The following is a 15,452-nucleotide window of genomic DNA, read 5'->3' on the forward strand; positions in this document are numbered from 1 at the left end:
TTTTACTCACTCTTGTACAAAAGTCTTTGGGTCCCCAGCTAGGGATTGAGCCAAGGGGTTTTGGCCCATTTGTCAGTCTTTATCTTGATTAATCTGCCTAGTCACTGCCCCAATTGATTGCTGCTTAAATTTCTCATTGTCATTTCTACCTTCAGACTTTTAAAATTTCTCCTAACTAGGATAAATAGAGCAGACTTATTTGGGGCCCTTCAGTGTTGGGGAACCAGCAGGGAGTCCCACTCAACCTTTGGTAGTGCTGTGTTAAAACCTGTTTTAATCCCACCTATGTCTGTTTTATTCATCCTGTTTCTTAATGGCCATCTGAAGATTTCCACCCTGCTGGGATAAGTTCTGTGAATCTCCTGTTTCCTCTGTTTCATCCCAATCAAAATTTACTTTATTCACCTATGTCTTCATAACTTTTTAAAATTTCCACCTTGTTGGGCAACTAGAGAAAGAAGAACAACCAAAAAAAAAAAAAAAACCCTAAATTAGCAAAAGGAAATAAATCATAAAGATCAGAGCAAAAATAAGTATTGGGTTGGCCAAAAAGTTCATTCGGTTAGTAAATACATTGTTCAATAAAATTCTTGGTGAAAATGAAAAACTGTGTCTTATTTTTACTTAAAACTGAAAGAACTTTTTGGCTAACCCAATGAAATAGAGATGAAGAAAAAATAGAAAAGATCAATGAAACTAAAAGCTGGTTCTTTGAAAAGATAAACAAAATTGATAAATCTTTAGCCAGACTCATCAAGAAAAAAAGGGGAGGGTGCAAATCAATAAAATTAGAAATGAAAAAGAAGTTACAACAGATGCTACAGAAATACAGAGGATCATAAGAGACTACTACAAGCAACTATATGCCAATAAAATGGACAACCTAGAAAAAATGGACAGATAAGAAAGGTATAGCCTTCCAAGACTGAACCAGGAAGAAATAGAAAATATGACTCACAAGTACTGAAGTTGAAACTGTGATTGAAAATCTAATAGCAAACAAAAGGCCAGGACCAGATGGCTTCACAGGTGAATTCTATCAAACATTCAGAGAAGAGTTGACACCTACCCTTCTGAAACTCTTCCAAAAAATTGCAGAGGAAAGAACACTCCTAAGCTCATTCTACAAGGTCACCATCACCCTGCTACCAAAACCAGACAAAGTTATCACAAAAAAAAGAAAATTACAGGCTGATATCAGTGATGAACATAGACACAAATATCCTAAACAAAATACTAGGAAACAGAATCAAACAACACATTAAAAGGATCATACACCATGATCAAGTGGGATTTATCCAGGGATGCAAGGTTTTTTCAATTTCCACAAATCAGTGTGATACACCACATTAACAAGCTGAAGAATAAAAAACATATGATCATCTCAATAGATGCAGAAAAAGCTTTTGACAAAATTTAACACCTGCTTATGATAAAAACTCCAGAAAGTGGGCATAGAGGGAACCTACCTCAACATAATAAAGGCCATATACAACAGACCCACAGCAAACACTGTTCTCAACGGTGAAAAACTGAAAGCATTTCCTCTAAGATCAGGAACAAGACAAGGATGTCCATTCTCACGACTGTTATTCAACATAGTTTTGGAAGTCCTAGCCACAGCAATCAGAGAAGTAAAAGAAATAAAAGGAATCCAAATTGGAAGAGAAGAAGTAAAACTGTCACTGTTTGCAGATGACATGATACTATACATAGAAAATCCTAAAGATGCCACCAGAAAACTACTAGAGCTAATCAGTGAATTTGGTAAAGATGCAGGATACAAAATTAATACACAGAAATCTCTTGTATCCCTATACACTAACAATGAAAGGTCAGAAAGAGAAATTAAGGAAACAACCCCATTTACCATCGCATCAAAAAGAATAAAATACCTAGGAATAAACCTACCTAATGAGGTAAAAGACCTGTACTCAGAAAACTGTAAGATACTGATGAAAGAAATCAAAGATTACATGACCAGGTGGAGAGATATACCATGTTCTTGGATTGGAAGAATCAATATTGTGAAAATGACTATACTATACAAAGCAATCTACAGATTTAATGCAATCTCTATCAAATTACCAATGGCATTTTTCACAGAATTAGAACAAAAAAATTTACAATTTGTGTGGAAACACAAAAGACCCCAAATAGCCAAAGCAACCTCGAGAAAGAAAAACGGAGCTGGGAATCAGGCTGTCTGACTTCAGACTATACTAGAAAGCTACAGTAATCAAGACAGTATGGTACTGGCACAAAAACAGAAATATAGATCAATGGAACAGGATAGAAAGCCCAGAGATAAACCCATGCACCTATGGTCAACTAATCTATGACAAAGGAGGCAAGGATATACAATGGAGAAGACAGTCTCTTCAGTAAGTGGTGCTGGGAAAACTGGACAGCTACATGTAAAAGAATGAAATTAGAACATTCTCTAACACCATACACAAAAATAAACTCAAAATGGATTAAAGACCTAAATGTAAGACCGTATACTATAAAACTCTTAGAGGAAAACAGGCAGAACACTCTTTGACATAAATCACAGCAAGATCTTTTTCAATCCACCTCCTAGAGTAATGGAAATAAAATAAAAAATAAACAAATGGGACCTAATTAAACTTAAAAGCTTTTGCACAGCAAAGGAAACCATAAACAAAATGAATAGACAGCCCTCAGAATGCGAGAAGGTATTTGTAAATGAAGCAGCTGACAAAGTGAGAGAGTGGCATGGACATATATACACTACCAAATGTAAAACCGATAGCTAGTGGGAAGCAGCTGCATGGCACAGGGAGATCAGCTCAGTGCTTTGTGACCACCTAGAGGGGTGGGATAGGTAGGGTGGGAGGGAGGGAGTTGTAAGAGGGAAGAGATATGGTGATATATGTTTATGTATAGCTGATTCACTGTTATAAAGCAGAAACTAACACACCATTGGAAAGCAATTATACTCCAATAAAGATGTAAAAAAAAAAAAGAGTCAAGACTATACAATGGAGAAAAGATAGTCTCTTCAATAAGTGGTGCTGGAAAAACTAGACAGCTACATATAAAAGAATGAAATTAGAACATTCTCTAACAAAAATAAACTCAAAATGATTAAAGAGCTAAATGTAAGACTGGGTACTATAGAACTCTTAAAAGAAAACATAGGCAGAACACTCTTTGACATAAGTTGCAGCAATATCTTTTTGGATCCACCTCCTAGAGTAATGAAAATAAAAACAAAACTAAACAAATGGGACCTAAGTAAACTTAAAAGCTTTTGCACAGCAAAGGAAACCATAAACAAAATGAAAAGACAACCCATAGAATGGGAGAAAATATTTGCAAAGGAAGTGACAAACAGGAGATTAATCTCCAAAATATACAGACAGCTCATGCAGCTCAATATAAAAAACAAACAAACAACCCAAAAAAAAAAAAAATGGGCAGAAGACCCAAATAGACATTTCTCCAAAGAAGACATACAGATGGGTAAAAAGCACATGAATAGATGCCCAACATCATTAATCATTAGAGAGATGCAAATCAAAACTACAGTGAGGATCCACCTCACACCAGTCAGAATGGCCATCATCAAAAAGTCTGCAAATAATAAATGCTGGAGAGGGTGTGGAGAAAAGGGAACCCTCCTACACTGTTGGTAGGAATGTAAATTAGTACAGCCACATGGAGAATAGTGTTGAGGTTCCTTAAAAAACTAAAAATAGAGTTAATATATGATCCAGCAATCCACTCTTGGGCATATATCCGGAAGCAAACCATAATTTGAAAAGATACATGCACCTCAATGTTCATTACAGCACTATTTCTAATAGCCAGGACATGGAAGCAACCTAAATGTCCATTGATAGATGAATGGATAAAGAAGATGTGGTACATGTACAATGGAATATTATGCAGCCATAAAAAAGATCAAAATAATGCCATTTGCAGCAACATGGATGGACCTAGAGATTGTCATACTAAGTAAGACAGAGAAAGAAAAATATCATATGATATAGCTTATATGTGGAATATACAAAAAGGGTACAAATGAACATACTTACAACAGAAACAGAGTCACAGATGTAGAAAACAAACTTATGGTTACCAAGGGGTGGCTAGGGGGGAAGGGATAAATTGGGAGATTGGGATTGACATATAAACACTACTATATATGAAATAGATAACTAATAAGAACCTACTGTATACCACAGGGAACTCTATTCAGTACTCTCTAATGGCCTATAATGGAAAGGAATCTAAAAAAGAGTGGATACATGTATAACTGATTGACTTCACTGTACACCTGAAACTAACACAACATTGTAAATCAATTACACTCCAATAAAAATTAAAAAGAAAAAAAAAAGAAATTACAACCGTGCTAATAACTCTTAGCTAATTAGGATTAGAAGGGTATGTGTATACTGGAAAGTCAAAGCAAAAATCAGATCTAATGCTAAAACATTAGGAACCTTGTAATTGTAAGGCTGCTTCTGTCACTGTCATTCTTACATTGCTTGAAATCAGGGACTAGCACAAAAAAAAAAAAAAAGAAAAAAGTCTTACAGCCAAATCTGGCCTGACCCCTGTTTTTGTAAAGAAGTGTTTTTTTGTAAAGAACATACCTGGGCCCGTTTGTTTACATACTGTTTACAGCTGCTTTTTTGCTACAGCAGGAGAATTGAGTAGTTGCTATAGAGACTGTCTGGCCCACAAAGCCTAAGATATTTACTACGTGACCCTTTTCAGAAAATGTTGGTGACTCTTTTGCTAGATGTCTGATCACTGCAAGGACAATTTTTATTCTGTTTTAAAAATATATATTGGAAAGAAACAGACATTATGCTCAAGGAACAAAGCATCAAAAGTATATATACTAATAAAACTATATATACTAATATTCAAATTTGTCTGTGACATTGCTAAGTGAAAATAAACTGCATGTAGTATCCATATATATACACACACACATATACCCATATATAATATATATACTTTATACTATATATATATACTATATACTATATATATATACTATATACCCATATATACTTTAAAATGTATATAAATGAATAGGACAAAAAGGCCTGGAAAAGTACACACAGGCTCTTAATGTGGTTAACTGTGAACAGTGGTATTCAAAGAGTGTCGTTTGCTTTTTGTTTTGCCATTTCTGCTGTCATTTTATTTCTTTCACAAGGTACAAAGTTGAGATACAAAAGTATAGGTATTGAGATTCCTTCCTCTTGTCCTTGCTCTTCAGTTCTACGCTGTTTCTTGTTTTATCCACTGCAAGATGTTCAATTCTATGTTCCCTTGTAGTTGAAATTTTTAAAGAGAATTTAAGAGACTAGAAATCAGCCCTTAAGGGGATTATAATCAGCATATATCAATATATTAGTGAAAATCAGGAAAAATTTTTATACAGTTTATGCTGGTTAAACAAATGTAAATGATCCCTCCTCCCCCAATTAAAAACCCAGTTTCTAGATGTTAGCTGATAATGTCAAGTATTTTGATCCTCAAAAGTATGATCCTAGGCCTAGCATCATAATCATCACCTGGGAACTTGTTAAAAATGCACGCTTGAGGAAGGGTGGTAGGAGAAAGGTGGTCATAAGGTACAGACTTCCAGTTACGGGAGAAATAAGTACTGAGGATATGATGTATAGGATGGTGACTGTAGTTAACGCTATTGTATGCTATATGAAAGTCGTTAAGAGAGTAGATCTTAAGAGGTCTTGTCATAAAGAAAAAGGTTTTTTTTTTTTTGCTTCTTTTTATTGTATCTAAATATGGGGTGATTATCATGGTAATCATTTCACAATAAATGTAAGTGAAGCCATTGTGGTGTACATCTTAAACTTAAATAGTGATATATGTCAGTTTTATCTCAAAAGTGGAAAAAAAGGATTTGTGCATTGCCCATTTAGTCTTAAAAAAAAAAGTACTCTTGGGCCCTAACCTAAGGCTATGGGATTAGGATCTGCAACTTTAGAAGCTCCCCAGATGCTTCATGTGCACATCGCATTTGAGAAACACAGTTCTGAGGACCATAGTGGTTTATCTACTGTCTCTCTTTAAAACATAGTAGAATACTGATAGTGCAGTGTACCCTGTGGAAGGGAAGACAGAGCAGGCTCCCCAGCAAAATTTCTCAGAAACTATTTTATAAGTATTGTGCTCTTTCTCTTGGAACCACCTGTGAGTTTCCAATTCATTGGCCTTAGGTGGAGCATGAAAAGTGGTTTTGTTAAAAAAAAAAAAAAAAAAATGCATCTCAGGCGATTGTAATATATAGCACATTTGGGAATCACTGCATGGATCCTTTCTACATATGGGTATACTCCTCTGGACTATACTTACCACCCTAAAGCCAAAAAACTATCATTCTTGGATATCAGGCAGTGGGTTTATTTTTTCATTCCTGTGTAGGTGAATAAATGATTGCCATGGAGCAGATGTAGGCTGGGTCAAGTACAAGTGATGTAACAGTGGTTGATGCTCTCTCCTGGACTGGATGTTATTTGATATATATTGGTACTAACTTATTCACACATAAATGAAGTTTCCAGGAATACTCTTCTGCAGATTAATTTAACAATTCTTTTCTGATAGGGTTGAAGCCTTAATATATGCAGTATTATCTCTCTTTCTTGTAATTGTAAGGAATTCTATTACTGTAAAAAGATAAAATAACATTTCTATTTTAGCACTAATCTTATTAACCTAAAGTGACACTGAATATAGAACTGACACTTAGGCCCTCTGACACTGAGCTCTGTTAGATAGAGTCATTAGCTTTAAGACTTAGATTGTATTTAAACAACAAAATGAGCTTAGTGTGGACATTGTAAATCAAGTCCATGTGTGCAATATTGTTTTGTGTTTTTTTTTGTAGCCTTGTAACTTCATACATTTAGCAGCATAGCCGTGTTTCTCAGGGTCTGTCATAATCTCTATGAGAAGTAACCTGAGAGACTTTGAAATGTCACTTATGACATAACTACTTCCAGTGATGTTTTTTAATGTATTAAAATATCGATTTCTTTTTTCCTTAGGCTCAAAGTCTAACTCCCCAGGACTACAGTCTGAGGTGGTCGGGCCTTTTGGTGACAGTGGGCGAAGTCCTGGAGAAGAGCTTACTCAATGTCAGCCGGACTGATTGGCATATGACTTTCACTGGCATGTCTCGTCGGCAGATGATCTACAGTGCAGCCAAAGCAGTAGCAGGCATGTATAAACAGCGCCTGTCCCCCGGGACCATGTGAGAAGGCTGGCCTGGGATACTGACACTTGCTAACTTTGAGCTGCTGGTGGAGAAGAGACAGTCCCTTCTTAAACTGGACAACTTCAGTCAGTCCAGCTGTTTTGATCATTTTCCTGTAGGCTGCAGTTTTTTTCTTAGAAAGGCATGGTGTCATTCCAGTAGATGAAAAGAAACAGATCCTTTTTCTGATTATATAATTGCACGTACCATAGTTCTCAAAAAATATATAAATATTTTTATAGGACAGTTTGATACACCAGATTTATAAGGTGCAAATTCATGTGCTAAGATATTTAACTTAATGATATGTACTTGATTATTTTGTTTTTTAAGAAATAGTTGACTAAAGAACATGTTTACCGAACACTGTTTAAAAGCATTGTTTCTTTTAATTCATGATTAATCTATTCCCTGTCCGTCTTGGAAGCTTTTCATGTGTCCATGTGATCACAGGTCTGATGCTAAGCCATGTGCTCAACAAGAGACTCTAACACACCTACTTGTAGGGAGATGGTGCACTTGTCTATGCATATTTTTAACATAGGCCAGAATAACAGAATCGATCATTTTCTTTTTGGTTATCATGTTATACGCATAGCCTGAAAAATTCTTTTTTTTTTTTAATGTTTCAGCATTTCACATTCATACTGTACGATGAACACTGGGATAATGCATTTTATTTTTTTCATTGCTCTATGACAACTAAGGGGCAAGTGAGTCAAGCATATTTAAATTAGAAGCATTTGGGTTTTTTTGCATAATGGTATTCAGTGCTTCCAAGTAACTCTGACAACAGCCATTATTTCTGCTTTAATTCATTTCTCCAACTGTAATAGAGAAATTTTTGAGAGGAAATTACTTTCTTGTTTATGGGATCATATGACTTACTTTAAGGTTACTTATTTAGTTTGCCTTAAACACAGCTTTTCTAACTTCGTGCCATTCTGCCTTTACTTTTTATGGAAGTTTTCCAAGAAACTATTTTATAGTGAACCTGGTTTATTTAGTCCATTATGTTTGTATTTAATGAAAGCTTCTTTTTCCCCCAGATAATATATTTTACCATTTTGGGATTTATACAAATCAAAAATAGTTCATCATATACTTTTGAACTCTATATATGAAAGTTCAAATAACTTTTTGAAGATAGTTTCTTATATAAACATAATTTAATTTTTATTTACTCTTCTATATAATTCTTTAGATGTAAAAGAATCAGCACAATCTTATAAAATCTTTTAAGGTATTGAAGCTGTTATCCTGTGCTGTCATTTCATGTAATGTTTGCTTTGTATTAATATTTCAAGCACTTGTTTGATTTCTATTTTTTTTACCTGAGGATGAGAAGATTAAGTACTAATTTTCCATCTGTGTTATGTGTTAATTTCTGTGCACTGTATAGTTGTCATTCAGTCTTCTGTGTCATTAAAAGTAATGAGAGAAAGAAGAGAGATGTAGGCATCAGTGCATGACTGACTCCACAGTCAACTTTCCCAGCCTCTTGTTTACTTTTTCATTCTTGGATTTCCCTCTTGTACAAGGGGCAAGAAAAGTAACTCATTACCTCTCACACACCAGGGCAGCATGAGCCAGGAGGTCTTTTACTGTTGGTATTTTGGCATGAGATATGCTGGTCATCAACCTAAGGCCACGGCTCCCTTCACCAATCATCCAGCTGCCCTGTCCTTTTCTTGCTTGTTTCCTTATAATTCTTGCACTAGCATTTTTTGGGAGAGTTGAGCTGGGGAGTTTTACCCTCAGGCATCTTGGGACAACCTATCTTTAACACAGTTCTTTGCCACTACTATTTTGGTCATGTTTTCTTTTCTTTTGAAGTGCTCCCAGAACTACTTACTGAATTTGATAAGTTGTATACTTTTTTTTTTTTTTTTTTTGCGGTACGTGGGCCTCTCACTGTTGTGGCCTCTCCCGTTGCAGAGCACAGGCTCCGGATGCGCAAGCCTCAGCGGCCATGGCCTATGGGCCCAGCCGCTCCACGGCACGTGGGATCCTCCCAGACCGGGGCACGAACCCGTGTCCCCTGCATCGGCAGGCAGACTCTCAACCACTGCACCACCAGGGAAGCTCAGTTTGTATACTTTTTAATTAAGTGTTGTGAAAGAGAACAGGAAGAAATGCAGGAAGAGTAATTTTACATCAGCCTCAATTGACAGAAGGTACTCAGATTACTCAGATCAATATCATCTTGTTATTAAGTTTATCAGGTAACCCTGGACTTAGAGCTGGGCCCCAAACTTCTGGGTGGAAAAGTTTGAGCTAATACCTGTAGTTTTCTCCTCTGAATCTCTTATTATTACTTCCCCATTCTTTGTTCTTTCTCTCAAGGATTAATGAGGTAGAAAATTGAGATGAATGGATATAGACAAAATGGTAGTATGATAAATATAAGTAGATAACAGTACAGATGAAAGTGTATTATATACATTAATTCAAGTTATGCAAATTAGTAATATACTCAGGGTCAGCTAAATTAATTTAAGATGTTGTTGAATTTATTTTTTTCCTTGGCTAGAAAAAATTCTAAACAGGAATTTGTGTTCTGTGAAGCCAAATTGGTAATATTCTGTGTTCTAAAAGATCTTAGGTTATACATAAATTAAGAAACTTAGATTTTTACTCCCAGAATATGGTATTGTTTTTTAAGATACTATGCAGGATGATGTATTGGATAAAGCCAATTTTGTACGTATGTACATATGTCATAAATAAAAAATACCTCGACTTATATCCCAAGTGATTTTTTTAAAATGCTAATCATATTCATATTATATTAGAAGGACCCATATTCCTTTTTGTCTCAACTGGCTACTGGATGCCAAGAATTATGTAATAGCAGCTTCAAACACCGTCTTTCAAGTGGAACTATAACATTCAAATACAGTTGACCCTTGAACAATGAGGGTTTAGGGGAGCTGACCCTCTGTACAGTCTCAAGTCCACGTACAACTTTACAGTTAGCCCTCCATATCCATAATTCCACATCAGAGATCATCGAACCACTGATTATGTAATACTGTTCTGCTTATTTATTGAAAAACAATCTGTGTATAAGTGGACCTACACAGTGCAAACCCGTGTTGTTCAAGGGTCGACTGTGTACCAGAGTTTAACTTCAAGGTTAAAGAACTCAGAATATTTGGGGGAGAGGATACATTGGCAGTAATAGGCAGGAAGTTAAGGCCTGTGTTCATAAGGAAACCTCTCCAGTGGGGAGTTTAATTTACCCTTGACCTGCAGGAGTATCTTTTCTTGTAAAAAAAAAAAAAAAAAAAAAAATTTACTCATTACTCTTTGCTATTCTGAGCCTATGATCTCCAGACGAGGGATTTCTCTTTTGTTTTGGTGGGGGAAGGGATACATGCCAAATGACAGTAGGATATTGATTTGGGGATTTATTTGCCAAAAGACAAACTATTAATAGTTTTCAATAGACAAGAAAAACGCGGTTTAGGGCCCAGGAAAAGCCCTGTTAAATTTATACTTTGTTTCAGAATTAACTGGAAGAGGGGAAAAAATGGCAACAGAAACAAAATTGGCAAAGGTCATTATCAAGGAAATTAAAAAATTTAAGGATGAAGGAAATCTTTGGAACTATCCATAAAGTGAACTCATTTTAAGGATTCAAAGCAGTAAGAAAGGGAAGAGAAGCTAACATTTATGTGATAAGTACCTATTGTTAGTTAGGCAATGGAGTAGGCACTTATTTTTATAGATGACATAACCAAATCAGATTAAGCTGCTTATCCAGGATCATCCCAGCAAACAAGTTACAGAGATAGAAGTCAAATGGAATGTGTAACTTGGTAAACCATTCTCTTCCAAAACGTCCTGAATATTTCCTTCAGGAAGTTATGGGTAAATCACTTATAATTATTTTTTGAATTTAACTGAATTCAAATAGTGGCATGAGGACTTTGCCCTAGTATACTTTTAATTTTACAATATTATGTTTAAGGGAAACTATTTTATGCCTTTTCATTTTAGTTTGAGAGGGCTGCTTTGGCTTTGCTGCTGGTATGAAAATATATTTGTGATAACTGGTTATTCTAACTCCCAAAATTGAGAAACCAAAAACTAGGTTTACCTTCTAGTATTTTTAGGATAAAAGCCAGAGATGTCATTATTGTTAAGCTAGTCTTCAAGCAGGGTACTGACCACATACGTTTTTAAATACTGTAAAAATACTTATGGCTGCTTCAGGGACCACACTTTGAAAACCACTGCTGTAATACAAATCCTGACTCATTCTGCATATACTAAGGTATCTTAGAGAGAGTGATGTCACCAAGGTAGCAACATAGGTTGTTCCTGACTTTGCTCCCTCTCACAAGAAGGCCAGCTAACAACTATTCATGGACAAGCTGCCACTGAGGGAATTCCAGGCCATGGAGATGAGGCTTAAGCATCTCCCAGTGCCACAGAGACCAAGACAGACCACATTAGATGGTTAAGAGGAGTGGATACACACTGACTGCACTGTCCCCCCCCACCCCCCCCCCGGCCGCAGGCTGGAGCAGCACCTTGCTGTGAGCCTGTCGTGGAAAAAAAAAGAGGCCAGGTGACACCCAGCACTGTGGGTTGCTTTGTGGGAGCTGCTATTCTGGTCTCCAGTGGAGGGTGCAGGAGAATCTTCAGGGGTTGACCACTGGGAATCTGACTGTGATGGAGAAGGCGGAGAGGCTTAAAATCACCAGCATTCAGATCTTGAGAGATTGAGTTCATACCTGCAGTGCCCAAGTGCCAAGAGCAGCTTTGCTTATCTGCAGAACCAAGTCAGTGGAGCAATCTGACCAGGAACTTGGCAGGTCCATGTCTATCTGATTCAGGCCCTCAAATGAAGAGCCTCAGTAGTTGTGGAACCTGTTCTGCCCCAATCCAGGCAGCGGGGCTTAGCCACAGGCCAGCTGGCAGGTTGGGTGTAGCTCTTGGCCCTGCCTAACCAGAAAGGCTGGCATGAATGCCTGGAAGCTGCACAGCCCAGCAGCACAAGTAGAGGATCAGTAGGCAGAGTTGATAGTCTGTAGAGCAATCCAGTGGCCCTGTTCAGCCAGAGAACTTGGGGCACAGGATGACTTGAGTCAAGACCGCAAAGAGCCTTACTGGCCTTGCGGTTGGGTCTCCCACTGTGCCCCAACAGGGGAACATTTGCAGCCCCACCAATTCCTGAATACAGCGTTCAGCCTACCCAAAGGGAACCTAACTAGAGCACAGGGAAGCTGTAGAGCCCATCCAACAGCCATGCTTGCCGTAGAGCTTGACACAGCACATCCCATGGTTTTTGCAGAATAAAACCATTGGCCCCACCTGACCAGGGAATTCAGTACATAGTCACCTGATTCGGGTCTCCAGAAAACAAGCTGTGCAGGCCCTGAGATCAGTCCGAGCAGGGAAGCTAATTCATAGGTCCACCTTTGCTGTGTATAGTACCCAATCCTGACTGCCTAGTGAGCCTGACCAGAGAACCCAGGTAACTGCAGAGCCCATCCTCTAGCCTCACTTGAGCAGAGAATCAAGCCAGCAGTTTTATGCAACTGTTTTCAGCCAGTGGCACCCACCCCTTGAACCTCAGAACTTGGCAGCGGTCACACCCAAAAATATACCAAGATAGCAAGCACCACCTGCCCAAGAATATCACCAGCAGACATGCCCAGCAGCCCAGACTGAGCTGACCGGTGATTAACTTTTCTCTGACAGTGGGAACCTGTAAAGTCTGGAAGAGAGGACCACTTACTCAAATGCACAGATACTAATGTAAGGAATCAAGGATCACATAAAAGGAGGTAAACATGACACCACCAAAGGAAACTAATACAGATCCAAAAGTTAACCCTAAAGAAATGAAGATCTAGGAACAATCAGACAAATAATTCAAATTAACCCTCAAAGCAGTTCAGTGAACTACAAAAACAAACAGACAGCTAAACCAAGTTAGCAAAACAATGCATGAACAAATAAGTTCAACAAAGACATGAAAACCACTAAAAACAATCCAGGGCTTCCCTGGTGGTGCAGTGGTTAAGAATCCGCCTGCCAGTGCAGGGGACATGGGTTTGAGCCCTGGTCTGGGAAGATCCCACATGCCGTGGAGCAATTAAGCCCACACACCACAACTACTGAGCCTGCGCTCTAGAGTCCACGAGCCACAATTACTGAAGCCTGTGCACCTAGAGGCCATGCTCCACAACAAGAGAAGCCGCTGTAATGAGAAGCCTGCACACCTCAACAAAGAGTAGCCCCCACTCAATGCAACTAAAGAAAGCCCACGTGCAGCAACGAAGACCCAAGGCAGCCAAACACAAATAAATAAATTTTAAAAAAAATTCAGAAATCTTAGAGCAGGAAAATACTATAACTGAACTGAGCAATTAAATTGAGAGGTTCATAAGCAGACTTGACCATGCAGAATAATCAGTGATCTAGAAGGCAAGACATTGAAATTATTGAGTTGGGAGGGGGAAAGGAATGAAAAAAACCTTCAGGAATTATGGGACACCATCAAAAGAAACAATATCTGCATGATGGCAGAAGGAAATTTCAGAAGGAAAAGAGAAAGGGACAGGAATTATATTTAAAGCAGTAATGGTCAAAAACTTCCCAAACCTGGGGAGAGAAATGGACATCCAGATCTGTGAGTCACAAAGGACCTCAAAGAGGTTGAACCTGAATAAGGCTACACTACAACACATTATCATTAAATTGGTAGAAATTAAAGAAAATTTTGAGAATGGCAAGAGAAGTTACATACAAGGGAATCCCCATAAGGTAACAGGCAGATTTCTCAACAGAAACATTTCAGGCCTAGAGAGAATGGGATGGTATGTTCAAAATACTGAAATCAAAAACCTGATCAACCTAGAATTCTACACCTGATAAAACTGTCCTTCAGAAATGAAGAAGATAAAGACTTTCCCAAACAAACATAAGTGGAGGGAGTTTGTCACCACTAGACCTGCTTACAAGAAATGCTAAAGGGAGTTCCCTGAAAGGAAGTAAAATGCAGCCAATTAATGTCATAAAACAATAAGAAGGTAGTGTAAAACTAACTGAAATGGTAAGTATATAGTCAAAGAGTTAGATTCTGTAACAATGAAAAGGAGGTGCTTAATGCACTTAAACTCTAGTTTAAAAGTTAAAAGTTAAAATAACTCAATAATCATAACTCAAATAACAATTACTACAATAATTTGTTAGTATTAACAGAAGAGAAAAAATATGTAAACTGTAACATCAATAACCTAAAGTGTGGAGGGGAGGAGAAAGTGTAAAGTTTAGGAGTGCTATTAAAGTTAAGTTGTTACCAGTTTAAAATAAGCTGTTATAATTTTAAGATATTTTATGTAAGACTCATTGTAACCAAAAAGGAGAAACCTATAGTAACTGCACAAAAGAACATGATAAAGAGGTCAAGCATACGGATTCCAAAAGACATCAGAAAAAAACAGTCAACAGGATAAGAAACCAGGAATGAGTCTACACCACAGCAAGAAGAAATGAAGGAAATGGCAATAGTAAGTCCTTTCCAATCAATAATGACTTTAAACATACGTGGATTAAATCTCCAATCAAAAGACATTAAATAGCTGAATGGATAAAAAACTTGGAAAAATGATATGCTGCCAATAAGAGATTTATATTTGCTTTAAAGACACATGGAGACTGTGAGGAAAGAGATGGAAAAAGATATTTCAAGCAAATTGTAGCCAAAAAAAAAAAAAAAAACCCAAAAAGAATACAACAGCAGGAATAGCTATACATCAGCAGGTCTACTGGTGAATGTTACCTAACATTGAAAGAAGACTCAATGCCAGTTCTAACTGAACTCTTCCAAAAAATCTTACAATGAACGCTACCAAACTAATATTGTGAGACCAGCATTACACTGATACCAAAGCCAGACAGGGATGCTACCAGAAATGTACAGGCCAACATCCCCGATGAATATAGCTGAAAATTGCTTAATTAAATATGAGCAAACTGAATTCAGCAGCATGTTAAAAGGGTCGTTCCAATGATCCATTGGGATTTATCCCTGGGATGCAAGGACGGTTCAGCATACACAAAAATAAGTCAATATGCTATATTACATTAATAGAATGGAAGGGGAAAAAAAGCACATGATCTAAAAAAACTGAAAAAATCCAACAACTGTTCATGATTT

General features: G+C 37.3%; 1 protein-coding gene across 5 annotated transcripts in view; it reads left to right on the forward strand.

Moving 5' to 3' along the window:
* The window catches only part of PRRC1 (proline rich coiled-coil 1), a 43,678-nt gene extending 33,657 nt beyond the window's left edge, over positions 1 to 10,021 (forward strand). For all 5 annotated transcript variants that reach the window (XM_004326544.4, XM_019924341.3, XM_073802471.1 and 2 more), the window contains one exon: positions 7,065 to 10,021. In XM_004326544.4, the coding sequence (XP_004326592.1) occupies positions 7,065 to 7,274 (210 nt within the window). In that variant the 3' untranslated portion in view covers positions 7,275 to 10,021. The remainder of the gene's footprint in view (positions 1 to 7,064) is intronic.
* The last annotated feature ends 5,431 nt before the right edge of the window (positions 10,022 to 15,452 follow it).

Source organism: Tursiops truncatus, chromosome 3, assembly GCF_011762595.2.
Source record: "Tursiops truncatus isolate mTurTru1 chromosome 3, mTurTru1.mat.Y, whole genome shotgun sequence".
Classification (NCBI taxonomy): domain Eukaryota; kingdom Metazoa; phylum Chordata; class Mammalia; order Artiodactyla; family Delphinidae; genus Tursiops; species Tursiops truncatus.